The 16,202-nt window shown below is 36.9% G+C and overlaps 1 protein-coding gene across 2 annotated transcripts in view; it reads right to left on the bottom strand.

The window, feature by feature from the left end:
- SPATS2 (spermatogenesis associated serine rich 2) overlaps nt 1–16,202 on the bottom strand; it is a 136,817-nt gene that overhangs the window by 65,735 nt on the left and 54,880 nt on the right. For both annotated transcript variants that reach the window (XM_026501952.4, XM_026501951.4), the window contains exon 2: nt 1,325–1,593. In XM_026501952.4, coding sequence (XP_026357737.1) covers nt 1,325–1,349 — 25 coding nt within the window. In that variant the 5' untranslated portion in view covers nt 1,350–1,593. The remainder of the gene's footprint in view (nt 1–1,324; nt 1,594–16,202) is intronic.

The raw sequence follows: 16,202 nt of genomic DNA, 5'->3' as shown, positions 1-16,202 counted from the left end.
AGTACCAATTACAAAAAGCAATGAATCCTTCTTAGAGCTCTGGCAAAATACAGACATGAATTAAACAAAGACTCGTTTTAACAAGGTCGAAGCAATTGGCTTAAGTTAATTTTTTAAGGAAAAACTAAATGCTAAACTTTTTAGATGGAATTGTTTTATTTTAAAGTCTGGAGTCCTATTTTTACTATAGCATTTTCCCTTTGTAGGAGGAAAACAGATACTCAGTGTTTGAAACATAACTGGGAAGAAAGCAAACTGAATCATGATGACTAAGAAGAGACAAACTTTGGTTATAAAAACTTGTCCGTTGATAATCTCATTCTATAAAACAGTTCTTTAGTAATCTAACCATTCCTTAGAACTCAGTTTCCTTTATACGGATTTACTATACAATGAGTATAGTAACCACATGCTTTCAGAACCACAAGCAGCTCCGGTACGTTATTTTCTTAAAATGAGGTTTGTGAACTACCAAGTCAAAATGAAGTTTAAAAGCATTTCCCTTCGTATTTAACACCTGACACCTGGATCTACAGCTCTGTTTCGAATTAAAGAACATTAACTTTAAATTGAAAATTAAATTCAATGAGGGGAAAAAAGCCAGGATAGCTACGGTCATTCTTTCAACAAATATATTCCAGTTATGTATAATAGTTGTAGTGCTACTGCTGCATTTGTCCCTTTGCATTTTTGCAGCTGTTCTAAGAAAGGTGAAAAAGTGCTTTTAGAGTCTTCATTGTCTTTGCCTTTCTTCTAACTATTCTCGGTATTTCTTGATTCTTTGCATCTTACATTTTACTTTAGACAAGAAGCTAGAGTAATAATCCCGGAAGGAAAGCTAAAGAAGGAATCTAAAACTGGAAACATTTACTCTTGCTTCATTTCCTGTCTCCAATGAAAAAAACATCAACTCACAGGATATAGAATATCCTGCAGTAAGTTATCTCCCACCATGCCCCCTAACATATGTTCACACTCCAGAGTGCATTTTCTAGATGCAGTTGGCTTTGCTGCAAATATATTCCAATTTAATGTTCATAAAGGCAGAAAAGCAATTGTTACATGAATTCCCAAACCAGTAACACACAAAACTATAATCTAACATCCACAAATACTTAGATAATTAAAGAGACAACAGATAAAGTTGTGAATGTTCTATACTCTTCTAAAATTAACTGCAGTCAAGACAAAGAGATAAATTGTACCTATCAGTAGTACTGCACTGGGTGAGGGAAAATATAACATTAAGAGAACCTTTTAAAAATATATAGATCATTATTCCACAACTATGCTTTTAACAATTTATGCCCACATGTAATCTTACCCTTCTGGTTTTGTTTCCTAGACATTGTGGTTTCTTTGATCTCAAAAAATACAGATGAAAAGTATCCTTTTGTCTTGTCTGGGTTCTGACCGTAGTTATCTCTGATTTAAAAGTAGGCAACGGAAGTCTGTAGTTGGAGGTGATAAATACCAAATCGTGGTTATCTGAAATTCTGCTCAGTAGCTGTTGATCTCCTTTCCTTCTCTTGTATCAACTTCTTGTCAGGAAATATCATTGCAGACATTCATGTCTCATTCTCCAGGGAGATTCTGGAGGGAAAACACACAAACACATTCACTATTACAGCAACAGCTATCTGTACAAAATTTCCAACAGATACCCACAGGTTTAACTTTGTATTTTTTCTAAACAAAACTACCTATTAAAAGGAAGGTACTCTAGAAAGAATGTAGTCATAGTCATAAAAAGCAATATTTTGCTTCGTAAGAAACTTTAATCTTAGAGAAAGAGACCCAACCAAGAAACAAACTCTGAGCTATAGAGAACAAACTGCCAGTTACCAGAGGGGAGGTGGATGGGGGGACAGATGAAATAGGGGATGGGGATTAAGGAGGGCACTTGTGAAGAGCACCTTGTGTTGTATGGAATCGTTGAATGACTCTATAGTACACCTGAAACTAATGTAACAGTGTATGTTAACGATATGGGAATTAAAAGAAAAAAAAACTTTAATCTTAAAATCAGACCATCTTAGTTCAGAAAGAAGCTGTCTTACTCTTACCTTTTGTATCTATCTCAAAAATCTCATCCCCAACTCTGCTTCACAAAGTAAATTATTATCTCTTAACACTCCATTAGATCTTTCTTACCACCTGCTCTTCCTCCCCAAATCAAGGGTCTTTTTTCTGCCTCTAGGATTTCCTGTATCTAACCTCTCTTCAAGTTTCCCAGCTCAAATACAGCTGCAAGAAAACTGGGGAAGGGGGTGGGTGAATGGGGAAAGCACAAAGGAATTTTAATAAGAAAAACTGGAAACAGCAAAATTTCGATTAGTCAGTAGTGCAGGAAGCAAGCTGTAAAGATACAAATGCTATTCTTTCCCATATATTACTGAACTTTAAAAAATACATGACCAAGATTTCTGGGTAAAGAAAGCATGATCAAAGGACTCTTCTATCTGGACAGCTGACAGGAAAAACATTTTACAAGATTCAACCCAAGAAGGAAATGAGAGCAACCTTATGTGAAATACTTTCTAATATGAATGGAGGAGAATGAAGGAATAAGTAGACAGCCCTGGTAAAGTTAAAAAAAAAAAAAAAATCCACCAAGGAATAAGAGTCTCCGTGGATACAGAGAATAGATTGGTGATTACCTGAGGAAGGGGGAGTAGAAAAAATGGGTGAAGGGGGCAAAAGATTCAAATTTCCAGCTATAAGATGAGTAAGTCAAGGGATGTCACATACAACAAGGTGACTAGTTCATACCACATTCCATATTTGAAAGTAGCTAGGAAAGTGGATCTTGAAAGTTCTCATCACAAGAAAAAAAATTTTGTATAGTGAGAGGTGTTAACTGGACTAACTGTGGTGATCATTTTGCAATATATACAAATACTGAGTTATTAGACTGTACACCTGAAACTAGTATGTTATATCAATTATACTCCCAAGAGTATAAGTCAGGTTCCCACTATGGGACTTGAGGAAAGACAGGCTGACCCTCTGGGGCTTACTAACTTTCAGAGAATTGAGCCAAATCGGGAAAAACAGCCACAGCCTATGGAATTACATGGAATTTACCACTGGATAGAGTGGATCTGATAGAAAACACTTACGAGATTTTATTTTATTTTTTTAGATTTCATTTACTTATTTGAGAGAGAGAGAGAACAAGTGGGTGGAGGGGCAGAGGGAAAGGGAGAAGCAGGCTCCCTGCTGAACAGGGAGCCTGACACTGGGCTCTATCCCAGGATCCTGAGATCATGACCTGAGCTGACGGCAGATACTTAACCAACTGAGCCACCCACGTGCCCCAACACTTTATGAGATTTTAGAAGAAAGAACAGAATTTAGATAGATCTATCACAAAGAATTAAACTCTTCAATGACAAGCTCTTCTCTACCCTCATGTCCTCAGCTTACAAGAAAAGAGGATGAGGGGCACCTGGGCGGCTCAGTCGGTTAAGCGTTCGACTCTTGATCTCAGCTCAGGTCTTGATCTCAGCGTTGTGAATTCAAGGCCTGCATTGGGCTGTACATTGGGCATGGAGCCTTCTTAAAAAATAAAAAATAAAAAAATTTAAAAAAAGATAAAAACAGAATGAATGGAATGGAGGAAAGCCATCAGAAGAAAAAAAAAAGACTGCAATTAGAAAATAATATTAGAACATTAAAATGATCCAATCTGAGCATAATTAGAATCAATATAGGGACTCAAAAAATATAGAATTCAATAAAGGAAACAAAAAAAAAAGCATTCATAGCTACTATGCAGGAAAATTCCCTTGAAATAGGGATCTGAATCTGTTCACTGCCCACCTCCAATCTACCAGAAGGAACTGGACCACTTCTCACTACCTCTCCTGCTACTACCCTCATCTAAGCCACAATCATTTCTCCTCTGCATTGCTATCATCAGGACTGTAATATTCTCTTAACTGGCATACTGAGTCTTCTATCCTGCCACACTTCAGCTTCCATTTCACTAAGGCTGCTTTTAAAATTATAACATGAACTGTCTCAACTCTGCTGCTCAAAGCCCTCCAGCAGCTCCCCATTTCATCCAAAGGAAAAGCCAGAGTCCTTACAGTGAGTGGCCCAAAAGGTCTTATCTGCCTCTCTTTACCTCTCTGACATAATTTCCCACTACTCTCCCCCTCTGGTACTCCATTCTAGCCGCACTGGCCTCTTTACTGTCCCTTTTATACCCTAGGTATGTTCTCACCTTCAGGCCCTTAAGGCGTCCCCTCTGCCAGGAATGTTCATCTTTAGATATCTACATGAAGTAATTCCTCACCTCCTTCAGGTCTGTTCTCAACTGCTACTTTCTCTGTGGTTATTCATGAAAAACTACTGAATGTGGGGTAAGAAGAGCAGGAATCTGTGGCACTATTGCCCAAGGCGGTTCCCATCACCCCCAGGTCAGTGGGGAAGGTAGTTCTACCACGGCAGGGAAAGCCATAAAAACCAGCAGCTTCACTCACAGAGAGGGCTGACTTGATTTGAAGCAAAGCATAGAATTCCACACCCTTCATCATCAGTAACAATGTGTATTCTTGGTGGCAAATGAATAAGCCATGAGGATGCTGTCATCGTTAGTACAAGCAATGGGCCAGCAGACTAGACAGAATTTAAAGGGAAATCTGGAAACAAGACTATAAAGGATAAGTGCTCACACATCCATACTGGAGAGACCAGAGAGGACCCACCAGGAGCTTATAAAAACAGGAAAAGAAAACATGACAGGGCCCCGTGGAAAGTAAGTCTGACCAGACTTTTAAAATGTCTGAATTTTGAAGGAGCGCCCTTCACCCACAAAGATCTACTGGCAGAGAGTGGAAGCCCTACACCTCAATCTTTGACAAGTGGCTAACTGACCACTAAGCTATACAGATACAGGTGTGATTCCAGGAAGACAGACTTAAAAATAAAAGCAAATTAAAAAGCACAAAATGCTGAGCAGATATTAGTAGCCACACACTTGGGAAAAACATTCCACAGATTTAGGCCAGGCAACAAAACAGAACAACCCTCCAAGGGAAAAACAAATCAGAATCCAAAGTTGCTACAATTTATTATGTAAAATGTCTAGTTTCAACAAAAATTTATGAGACATGGGGGCGCCTGGGTGGCACAGCAGTTGAGCGTCTGCCTTCGGCTCAGGGCGTGATCCTGGAGTTATGCGATCGAGCCCCACATCAGGCTCCTCTGCTGGGAGCCTGCTTCTTCCTCTCCCGCTCCCCCTGCTTGTGTTCCCTCTCTCGCTGGCTGTCTCTATCTCTGTTGAATAAATAAATAAAATCTTTAAAAAAAAAAAGAAAGAAAGAAACTGTCATGGAATTGAAAATGTCTCTGAGTAGGTCCAAATGACAAACTAAACAAACAAAATCTTCAAACTGCTTTGAAGGACTAAAGAAAAATATGAAATCAATGCCTCAAACAAACAGAAAATGTCAACAAAAAAATAGAAATCATTAAAAAAGAGGCAACAGAAATTCTAGAGTTGAACACTGACATAGAAGAAAAAAATATCAGAAAAACTGATACCTAATCTGAAGAGAGAAAAGAATAAAGAAAAACAAAGTCCCAGAGACCTATGGAACAACATTGAGTATAACAACAAACACAAATTAGGAGTTCCAGAAGTGGAGAGAAAGGACAGACATAATGACCAAAAACAATGCTAACTGATTTTTTTTTAAAGTAGGCTTCATGCCCAGTGTGGAGCCCAATGCGGGGCTTGGTCCTGAGATCAAGACCTGAGCTGAAATCAAGAGTCAGACACCTAACTGACTGAGCCACCCAAGTGCCCCGCAAACTGATGTTTTTTAAAAAATTAATCTACAGGGCTCCTGGGTGGCTCAGGTGGTTAAGTGTTTGACTCTTGATTTCAGCTCTGGTCATAATCTCAGACTCTTGAGATCCAGCCTGCATCAGACTCCACGGTGGGCAGGGAGCCTGCTTAAGATTCTCTCTCTCTCCTTGGGGTGTCTGGGTGGCTCAGCTGATTAAGCATCTGCCTTTGGCTCAGGTCAATCGAGCCCCACATCGGCTCCCTGCTCAGCGGGGAGCCTATTTCTCCCTCTGCCCCTCTCTCTCTGTCAAATAAATAAAATCTTAAAAAAGATTCTCTCTCTTCCTCTTCCTCTCACTCTAAAAAATAAAGAAAAATAATCATCTACAGACTCAAGAAGCTCAATGAACCACAACTACAATAAATACAAACAGATCCATACCTAGACATGTAGTGAAAATGATGAAAACCTGAAACAGAAAATCTTGAAGGAAGCAAGAAAAAAAAAAAACAAAAAACAGCACATTTACCAGGAAGCAATAATATAACCAGTTGCTAATTTCTTATCAGAAACAAGGAAAAGTCAGAAGGTAGTGAAATGACATATTCAAAATAGTGAGAGAAAAAATTGTCAAGCAAGAATTCTATATTCAGCAAAACCATCTTTTAAAAATGAAGGTGGTTGGGGGGGAAGGAAAAAAAATTAAAATGAAGGTGAAAAAAAACGATAGTGAAAGAAAGATACCCCCAATGACTTAGGAATCCATTGCTGGCAAACCTGACTTACAAAAAATACGAAAGAAAATCTCACAGGCTGAAAGAAAATGACACCAGATAGTAACCTAAATCTAAACAAAGAAATAAAGAGCACTGGAAAAAGTAAATATATTGGTAAATATAAAAGATTGAATAAATACATTTTATTTTCTTCTCTTAATTTCTTTAAAAGATTGTATAAAGCAGTAATAACAATACTGTATTTATTTATAATAAATATAGATGTAACATATATAGAAACAATTGACAAAGGACGGGGGGGAGCTAACCTATAGAATTAAACTAGTATTAAAGTAGACTATGATAAGTTAAGATGCATTTTATAATGTCCACAGCAGGCAACTAAGAGACTAACTCACCACCTGGAAGCCTCTGCATTTTAAATTATATATTTCTTTTTAATTGACCAGATTAATTATCTTTATCTTGGCACTTAGTAGGTAGGTCACTGTTGCTTTTCACAGCATTAATAATCCCATTCACTTTTTCTCCACGTAATTAAGACGGCAAGTTACAGATCACATTCTTAAATTGGCTTAGTGTATAGACAACTCAGTCTTTATTAAACAAATATACATCAGGTACTTCTCAGTGAAAAAGAGTTGTTGAGTTTCTACTGAGTTTTCCTCCCATTATTGTAAGAGTGGTGACTTTGTTCTATTTATTTTCTGGAGGAGAAATACGGACCCATAAAGGTTAGATCATCCAGGGCTGTTTCATTCTCAAAAGCACAAGGCCAGAGAACTTCTATCAAGCATTTAAAAAAGAAATATTAATTCTCCACAAATTCTTTTAGAAAGTAGAGGAAAGAACACTCCCAATTAATTTTATAAGGCCTATGTAATAAGCAGAATTCTAAAGCCATCTCCCCAAGATTCCTGTCCCTTAGTTATTCTACCAAATATAATCCAAGTACTGCTGTGAAGGGACTTTGCAGATGTAATTAAGGTCACAGACTTTAAAATAAGGAAATGAACCTAGATTATCCAGGTGGGCCCAATCTAACTGCATGAGCCCTTAGAAGGGGAGAAATTTCTTTGGCTGGATTTCAGAAAGATATATCTATGAAGGACACCTGGGTGGCTCAGTCAGTTAAGCCTCGGACTCTTGATTTTGGCTCAGGTCATGATCTTAGGATGGTGAGACTGGGCCCCACATCAGGCTCTACGCTCAGTCGGAGTGTGCTTGAGATTCTGTCTCTCCTTCAGTTCCTCCCCTGCACCCACACACTCGCTCTCAAATAAATAAATAAGATGTTTAAAAATAAAAAAGAAAGATACATCTGAGAAATGTGAAAGAAGGAAATGTTAGAGAGATCTAAAGTGTGAGAAGAGTCTGACCTGTCATTACTGGCTTTGAAAGGGGCCATGAGGCAGGAAATGCAGGTGGCCCCTAGAGCTCTTCAAAAGATGAATGGATAAAGATGTGGTTCATATATATAATGGAATACTACTCAGCCATCAGAAAGGATGACTACCTACCATTTGCATTGACATGAGCCACCCAGGCATCCCTATCTTGATCATTCTTTGTATCTCTGGGCCTAGAACTATACCTGACATGCAGCAGATATGCAGTAAGTTTGTTGGCTGAATGAAGAGTACCGTGACCATGACACTTACGTGGGCAAGTTTACTTTTTAATAAGCAATTCATTAGGCTGTACATTTACAATGTGTGCATTTTCCTGTATGTATTATATTTAAAGGTTTACTTTAAAAACAGATTTAATGTTATTACTCATCAGAGAAATGCAAAATAAGAATTACAATGGAGGGCACCTGGGTGGCTCAGTCTGTTAAGCCTCTGCCTTCAGCTCAGGTCATGACCTCAGGGTCCCGGGATTGAGTCCCACATCAGGCTCCCAGCTCAGCAGGGAGCCGGAAGCCTGCTTCTCCCTCTCCCTCTGCCCCTCTTCCCTGCTTGTGCATTCTCTCTCTCTCTCTAATACATTAAAAAGAAAAAAAACTCTTAAAAAAAGAGAAAAAAGAATTACAGTGGAATGACTAAAATTGAAAACAGACAATACCAAGTTTGGTAAGGATGTGGACCAATTAGAACTCTCACATATTGCCGGTAGGAATGTAAAATGGTACAAACACTGGAAAACTGTCTGGAAATCACTAACTAATTTAAATCACTAACTAATTTACCCTATGACCCAGCAATTTCACTCCTAGGCTTATATACCCAAGGAAATAAGTAAATATGTCTATAAGGAAGAACATCAACAGCAGCTGTATTCATAATAGCCCCAAAATGGAAAAAAGAAAATATACACATTTTAGTACATTAATAAAACAGAATACTACTCACCAATAAGAAAAAAATAATAAACCATTACTATATACAACATAGATATATTTCATAGGAATTACATTAAGCAAAGAAACCAAACCCAAAGAGAGTATATACCATATGATTTCATTTATATGAAGCGTAAGACCAGGCAAAAATAGTATCTGGTGACAGAAATCAGAATAATGGTTACTTCTGGAAGGAGGGTATCCCTTTGAAAACAACCATGAGGGAACTTGCTGAGAAGGAAGATGTTCTATATCTTAACCCAGGTGGTACTCACATGGGTGCACACATATGTAAAAATTCATTGAGCTTTACTCTTAAGATTTGTGTATTTTACCTTACAACAACCCCAAAAACATAAAAATTTTTTTCTATAAAAACTAGAAGAAAAACCCAAAGAATATTCTTGACCAAGCCAGTCATTTATACATAAGAAACCATTCAATCAAGGGCTCAGTGGGTTAAGCGTCTGACTCTTGATTTTGGCTCAGGTCATGATCTCAGGGTCTTGAGGTCGGGCTCTGTGCTGGGCGTGGAGCCTGTTTAAGATTCTCTCTCTCCCTCCCCCTCTGCTCCCCCTCCCACACCATCTTAAAACAAAACAAAAACATCCAGTCAAGCGTTTTTCCAAAATGCGAATAAAACGTATGGAATATCATATTAATTACTTTGAAATGTGGGAAAACTAGTTGTCAAAGAAAATTTAAAATATTAAATCTGGGTGTTTATATTAATTTATTGCTGCTTATTAAATAGTAAAGCAAATTCAAAATGGTCAGTCTTGGATTAGCTACAGCTTAAAGCTAAGAAAACCAACAAACCAGATTTCATCTTGTTAGTTTTGATCTAAAGAAGTCCACTGTCACAGACGACACCCCTAGTACCAGCAACAGAAACACATGCTGCTGGTTTGCAGGCACCCTGTACAGCACAATGCCTCTCAAGGTGGAGAAATGGGAGAGGACTGACATGTACAGTTTTAAAACCTATTACTTTGACTTACTGTTATATTCATTTTTCACTTCAAATCACAACAAAAGAGGGCACAAGGTTTTCATATTCATCAGAATGGGAGCATGGGTTAAAAAGGGATGAGAAATAGAGAAAGTACAACAGAGGTTACCAGAAACTAGGGGGAAGAAGAAAAGGGAGAATTATTGTTTAATGGGTATACAAAGTATTTCTGGGAGATGATGAAAAACAGTTTGGGGATAGTGGTGATATACAACACTGTAAATGTATTTAATGCCACTGATTTGTACACTTATGAATGGTTAAAATGACAAAGATTACATTTTGCATATATATTTTCAAGTTCAGAAATAGACTTCAAACAGCCACAACAATCTTAAAAAAGAAAAATCACTCCTGATCTCAAAACACATTACAAAGCTACAATATTCAAAACAGTGGTATTGGCATAAAGACGAACATGTAGACCAATGGAAGAGAATAGGGAGCGGAGAAATAAATTCTTATATACGGTCAAATGATTTTTAACAAGGGTACCAAGATCATTCAATGGGGAAAGTACACTATTCAACAAATGGTGCCGGGGAAACTGGGTATCTATATACAAAAGAGTGAAATTGGGCCCTTACTTTACACCATATTAACAAAAATAAACTCAGATGAATTAAAAAGCTAAACATAAGACCTAACTAAACTCCTGGAAGAAAAAAACACAGAGGAAAGGCTTCATGATATGGGATTTGGCAATGACCTCCTATGTATGACATCCAGAGCACAGTCAAAAAAAAAAAAAGCAAAAGCAGACAAATGGAACTACACCAAACTTAAAAACTTCTGTACATCAAAGTAAATAATCAACAGTGAAAAGGAAACCTATACAATGGGAGAAAATATTTGCAAGTCATATATTTGCTAAGCAGTTAATATTCAGAATATATTTTAAAAACACCTACAACTTAACAACACAAAACAAGTAACCTAATTTAAAAATGGTCAAAGGACTTGAATAGGCATTTCTCCAAAGAAGATAAACAAATGGCCAACAAGCATATGAAAAGATACTTAACATCACTCATCGTTAGAGAAATACAAATCAAAACCACACTGAGATATCATCTCACACCCATTTGAATGCTGCTACCAAAACAAACAAAAAAAAAACCCAGAAAATCAGTGTTGGCAAAGATGTGGAGAAATGGGAGCACTCGTTCACTATTGATGTGAATGTAAAATAGTGCAGCTATTACAGAAACAGTATGGAGGTTCCTCAAAAAATTAAAAACAGAACTACCATTATCATCCAGCAATTCCACCTCTGGGTATACATCCGAAAGGACTGAAAGCAACATATCAAAGAGATATTTGTATACCCATATTCATTATAACACTATTCATAATAGCCAAGAGGTGGAAGCAATCCAAATGTCCACCGATGGACGAATAAACAAAATGTGGCGAACGCACAAAACGGAATATTATTCAGCCTTTAAAGAGAAGGAAATCCTGGGGCGCCTGGCTGGCTCAGTCGGAACAGGGTGTGACTCTTGTTCTTGAGGTCAGGAGTTTAAAACCCATGTTGGGTGTAGGGACTGCTTAAAAAAAAGAAAACTTAAAAAAAGAAGAAGAAGAAGGAAATCCTGTCAACATGCCACAACACGGATGACTGGGGACATTATGCTAAATGCAACATCAGTCACAAAAAAGACAAATATTGTACGATTCCACTTACGTGAGGTATCTAAAGTAGTCAAATTCATAGAAACAGAAAGTAGAACGGTGGTTGCCAAGGGAGGGAGAAAGAGGGAAAGGAGACATTGCTGTTTAGTAGGTACAGAGTTTCAGTTTTGCACGATGAAAAATTTCTGGAGATCTCTTGTACAACTATGTGAATATACTTAGCGGTACTAACATAGATTTAAAAATGGTTAAGATGGTGAATTTTATATTATTTTTTACCACAATTAAAAATAAATTTATTTTTATAAAATTTTCAGAAATATAGTAATTTGGAAAAAACAAACACAAAACACGAGAAACGTTAAACATGGGTGGACTGGCACAATCCGCCGCCGCTAGTGGAAAAGCAACTGGAGCACACGCTCCGCTGCTGAGGGTGAGTGCATCGTTACACAGCAGCGCAGCAGTGGGGAAGCGAAGTCTCTAAAGCCAGACCGCCTGGGTTTCTGTCATAGCTCCACCACTTCCCAGCTGAATGACTTCAAGCAAGCTGCTTAACCTTCTCCACCTCTCACCTTCTTCAATGGCAAAACGCGAGTAATGCTAGCAGCTTCCTCACCAGGCTGTTACAGGGCTTAAATGAGTTCATACAGATGTAGCACTAGCACGATGCCTAATACTTACTGAAAACCACTCAATAAGCATTGGCGGACATTAGCTGCAATGAAAGATGTGTCCCCTAAAACTAAAAGGTTCCAAGAATCTAGCTTATACAAGTAACTTAAGAAACAAATGGGAACTTTACTAATACTATGGGTTTAAAAGCAATAGGTCATAATTACAGGTATAGTTAGAGCCTTGGAATGGTAACGCCATTAAATTTGGATGATGTGCAATTCGGAAATTGGAATGATCTGAAGCACTCTAAAGAGAGTGGGTATGTAACTTTACACACTGGCAAGCATTAAAAGGACTAACAAAGGATTAACTGGGCTATATATGAAAGTACTTATAATTAGCTTAAATTTAAAATAGATTGTTATAAAATCTATCTATCAACAAAACCAGAGGAAAAGGGAGGACAGGTGAGGAGGGAAGAAAATATAAAAACTAAATCCTCATCTTCCATAATAGGATTGCCCCTGAAAAGACTAAAAAGTCAGTATAAGCATGTTATTCAGATATACAGAGGTTAATACCAGAAGAAATGCTAATGAATATCCATGGAAAGCTAGAAATAGGAATGGCCTGGAGAGAGGGTTAGGGACTGTTTTTTTAAAATTATTATTATTATAGTAAAAAATATTATTAAATGAATGTGATGGAGAAGACTATATTTATACTGTATTGCACATACATAAATATTGTATATCTGAAAGGAAGGATAAAAAGAAACTTGGAACAGTGATGACCCATTGAAGAATGGAAACTGAAAAAAATAGGAAACTAAGAGTTTTCAGTCTACCTTTTAATATTTTGACACTGTAACTGTATAAACATATCTCTTTGAAAATTTTTAATGACCCCTTTCCAGTAAATTAAATCAAAACTGAAAACACTCAGCTGAATCTAAATATTTATTTCAACTCAGTAACCCAATTAACAGATTCAAGAAATGTGTCAAGGGGCACCTGGGTGCTGCAGTAGGTTAAGGAGCCGACTCTTGGTTTCAACTCAAGTCATGATCTCAGGGTCATGGGATCAAGCCCCGAATCTGGCTCTCCACTCAGCATGGAGTCTACTTGGGATTCTCTTTCTCCCTCTCCCTCTGCTCTTTTCCCTACTTGTGCGCTCTCTCTCTAAAAGTAAACCAATAAAATATAAAAAAGAAAAGAAAAGAAAAAAAATGCATCAATAAGAACCCTGTACAAACACTAACTCTCTAGACCTGCATAATGATAACCAAACAAAAACAAGAAAATGGGAAGTTCTAAATAAAAATATTTTTTTCTGATTTTTAAAGGGTTTTGGTTGCAAGAAAATAACCTCTTCTACAATGTCATCAGTTTGCCAATAAATATCTTTCTCAATAGCTTTATAAATGAATATGAAAAAGGAGACCCAAAATAATACACTGACATATTCTAAAAAATAATTAAAAATAAAAATGATATTCTCAGGTCAAAAAAGTGAATGTAAAACCTCTCCATAAGTCTGTTTTCTTAACAAAGGTCTATTCATTGGCACTAACTTTCTAATCAATATGTCACTCTAATCTAAAAACTCTCTCATAATTATAAGGCCTGATCACCATAAATTTTATTTCGGAAAATGAAATTTTCATTTAGAAAAAAAGGTAAAGTCCTTTTTTAAAAAAATTAAAACCTCAATTTGAAACAACATAGAATTGGATATTGGAACAAAACAGAATTTCTGGAAATTTTTTTTAAGTTTGTTTATTTAAGTAATCTCTACACCCAATGTGGGGCTCAAACTCATGACCCTGAGATCAAGAGCTGCATGCTCTTCCAACTGCCAGGCATCCCAAATTTCTGGAAATTTAAAATACATTCTAAGTGGAAAATCAGAAACCATATGATACCACCACTCCTCTTTACTACTATTAAAAGACACAGGACCCTCCAAATTGCTTAACATTAGTCATCAGTGGCAGCTGTAAGTGTGGGAGTAGAGGGGACTCGAAAGGAGTAGAGTAGGAATACATATCTGTTTATCTCTTCCCGTTTCACTGCTAGCTGGGTGGTTAGAGTTGTCTGTACTCTCCTCCTCGTGCAGGTGGCTGTAACCCAAACTCAATCAAGTCAAATTATCCTCAGCTGTATAAACTTTTCAGTAATGGTTTTAAACAATACTGATCATTTCATCCCACCCACCCCCCAATACACGGAAACCATTCCTCCCATCTCCCCAAAGCACAGATGTGCAAGTAGCTCAAGGGAATGGAGGCAGCTATTAGGCAAAAACAAAACAAGGCAATTAAGGGCAACTTTATTCACGGATTCTAATCCATAAAAGGAGATTCCATGCATATAGAAAAAGTGATTTCTAATACCCCTGCTAACTTAAAAAATATATTAACTGATCAATCAGTAAGTATTTAATATGAATTACTATGTGCCCATACTTGAAATTAAAAAAAAAATATGAAAGATGGACTATTATTCAGCCTTAAAAAGGAAGGAAATTTGACACATGCTGCAACATGAATGAACCTTGATGGCATTACTGTAAGTGAAATAAGTCAATCACAAAAAGACAAATACTGTGTGATTCTACATATATAAAATACTTAGACTAGTCAAATTCATAGAGAGAAAGTAGAATGATAGTCGCCAGGGCTGTGGGGTGAGTGGAATGGTTTTAGTGTTTAATAGGTACAAAGTTTCAGTTTGGGAAGATGAAAAAGTTCTGGAGATGGACAGTGGTGATGGTTGTACAACAGTGTGAATGTACTTAACACCACTAAACTGTACATTTTTAAGTGGTTAAAATGGCCACTTTTATGTTATGTGTATGTTACCGTATTTTTCAAAATTTTAGTGCAATAAGAAAAAAAATCATGGGAGAAAAATCATTTAATGACCCAGCAAAAAACCTCCAGAAATACTTGTCCAGGAAAAAACTAAAGCACAAATACCAATATTGGGAATTTTTAAAAAGAATCAGTATAGATCTCACAGACATTAAAAATGTAAGACAAAAATACACAAAACCTCATGTCAATACATTTGAAAATTCAGGTAACAACAATTTTTTAAAGATTTTATTTTTAAGAGGCTAAATCCAACAGGAGAAGAGAAATAGTAAAGATTAGAGCAGAAATCAATTATACAGAAATAAAAAAAATGTTAGAACAGACCAATGAAACTAAGAGATGGTTCTTTGAAAGAATTAATAAGATTGATAAACCCCTAGCCAGACTTATCAAAAGGAAAAGAGAAAGAACGCAAATAAAATCATGAATGAAAGAGGAGAAATCACAACCAACACCAAATACAAACAATTATACGAGATTATGAGCAATTATATGCCAACAAATTAGGCAATCTGGAAGAAATGAATGCATTCCTAGAAACATATGAACTACCAAAACTGAAACCGGAAGAAATAGGAAACCTGAGCAGATCCATAACCAGAAAAGAAACTGAAGCAGTAATCAAAACTCTCAACAAACAAGAGTCCAGGACCAGATGGCCTACCAGTGGAATTCTACCAAACATTTAAAGAAGAATGAATACCTATTCTTCTGAAACTGTTTTAAAAAATAGAAATGGAAGGAAAACTTCAAAACTCATTCTATGAGGCCAGCATTACCTTGATCCCAAAACCAAAGACCCCACCAAAAAGGAGAATTACAGACCAATATCTCTGATGAACATGGATGCAAAAATTCTTACCAAGATACTAACTAAAAGGATCCAACAGTATATTAAAAGGATTATTCACCACGACCAAGTGGGATTTATTCCTGGGCTGCAGGAATGGTTCAACATCTGCAAATCAGTGTGATACACCACATTAGTAAAAGAAAGGACAAGAGGACAAGAACCACATGGTCCTCTCAACAGATTCAGAAAAAGCATTTGACAAAATACAGCATCCCTTTTTTTTTTTTTTTTAAGATTTTACTTATTTATCTGACAGAGAGAGAGCACAAGCAGGTGGAGAGGCAGGCAGAGGGAGAGGGAGAAGCAGACTCCCTGCTGAGCAGA

This window comes from Ursus arctos, unplaced genomic scaffold (genome assembly GCF_023065955.2).
Source record: "Ursus arctos isolate Adak ecotype North America unplaced genomic scaffold, UrsArc2.0 scaffold_26, whole genome shotgun sequence".
Lineage (NCBI taxonomy): Eukaryota > Metazoa > Chordata > Mammalia > Carnivora > Ursidae > Ursus > Ursus arctos.
Note: the sequence above shows the minus strand (reverse complement) of the source record. Positions and strands in the feature narration are given on the sequence as shown.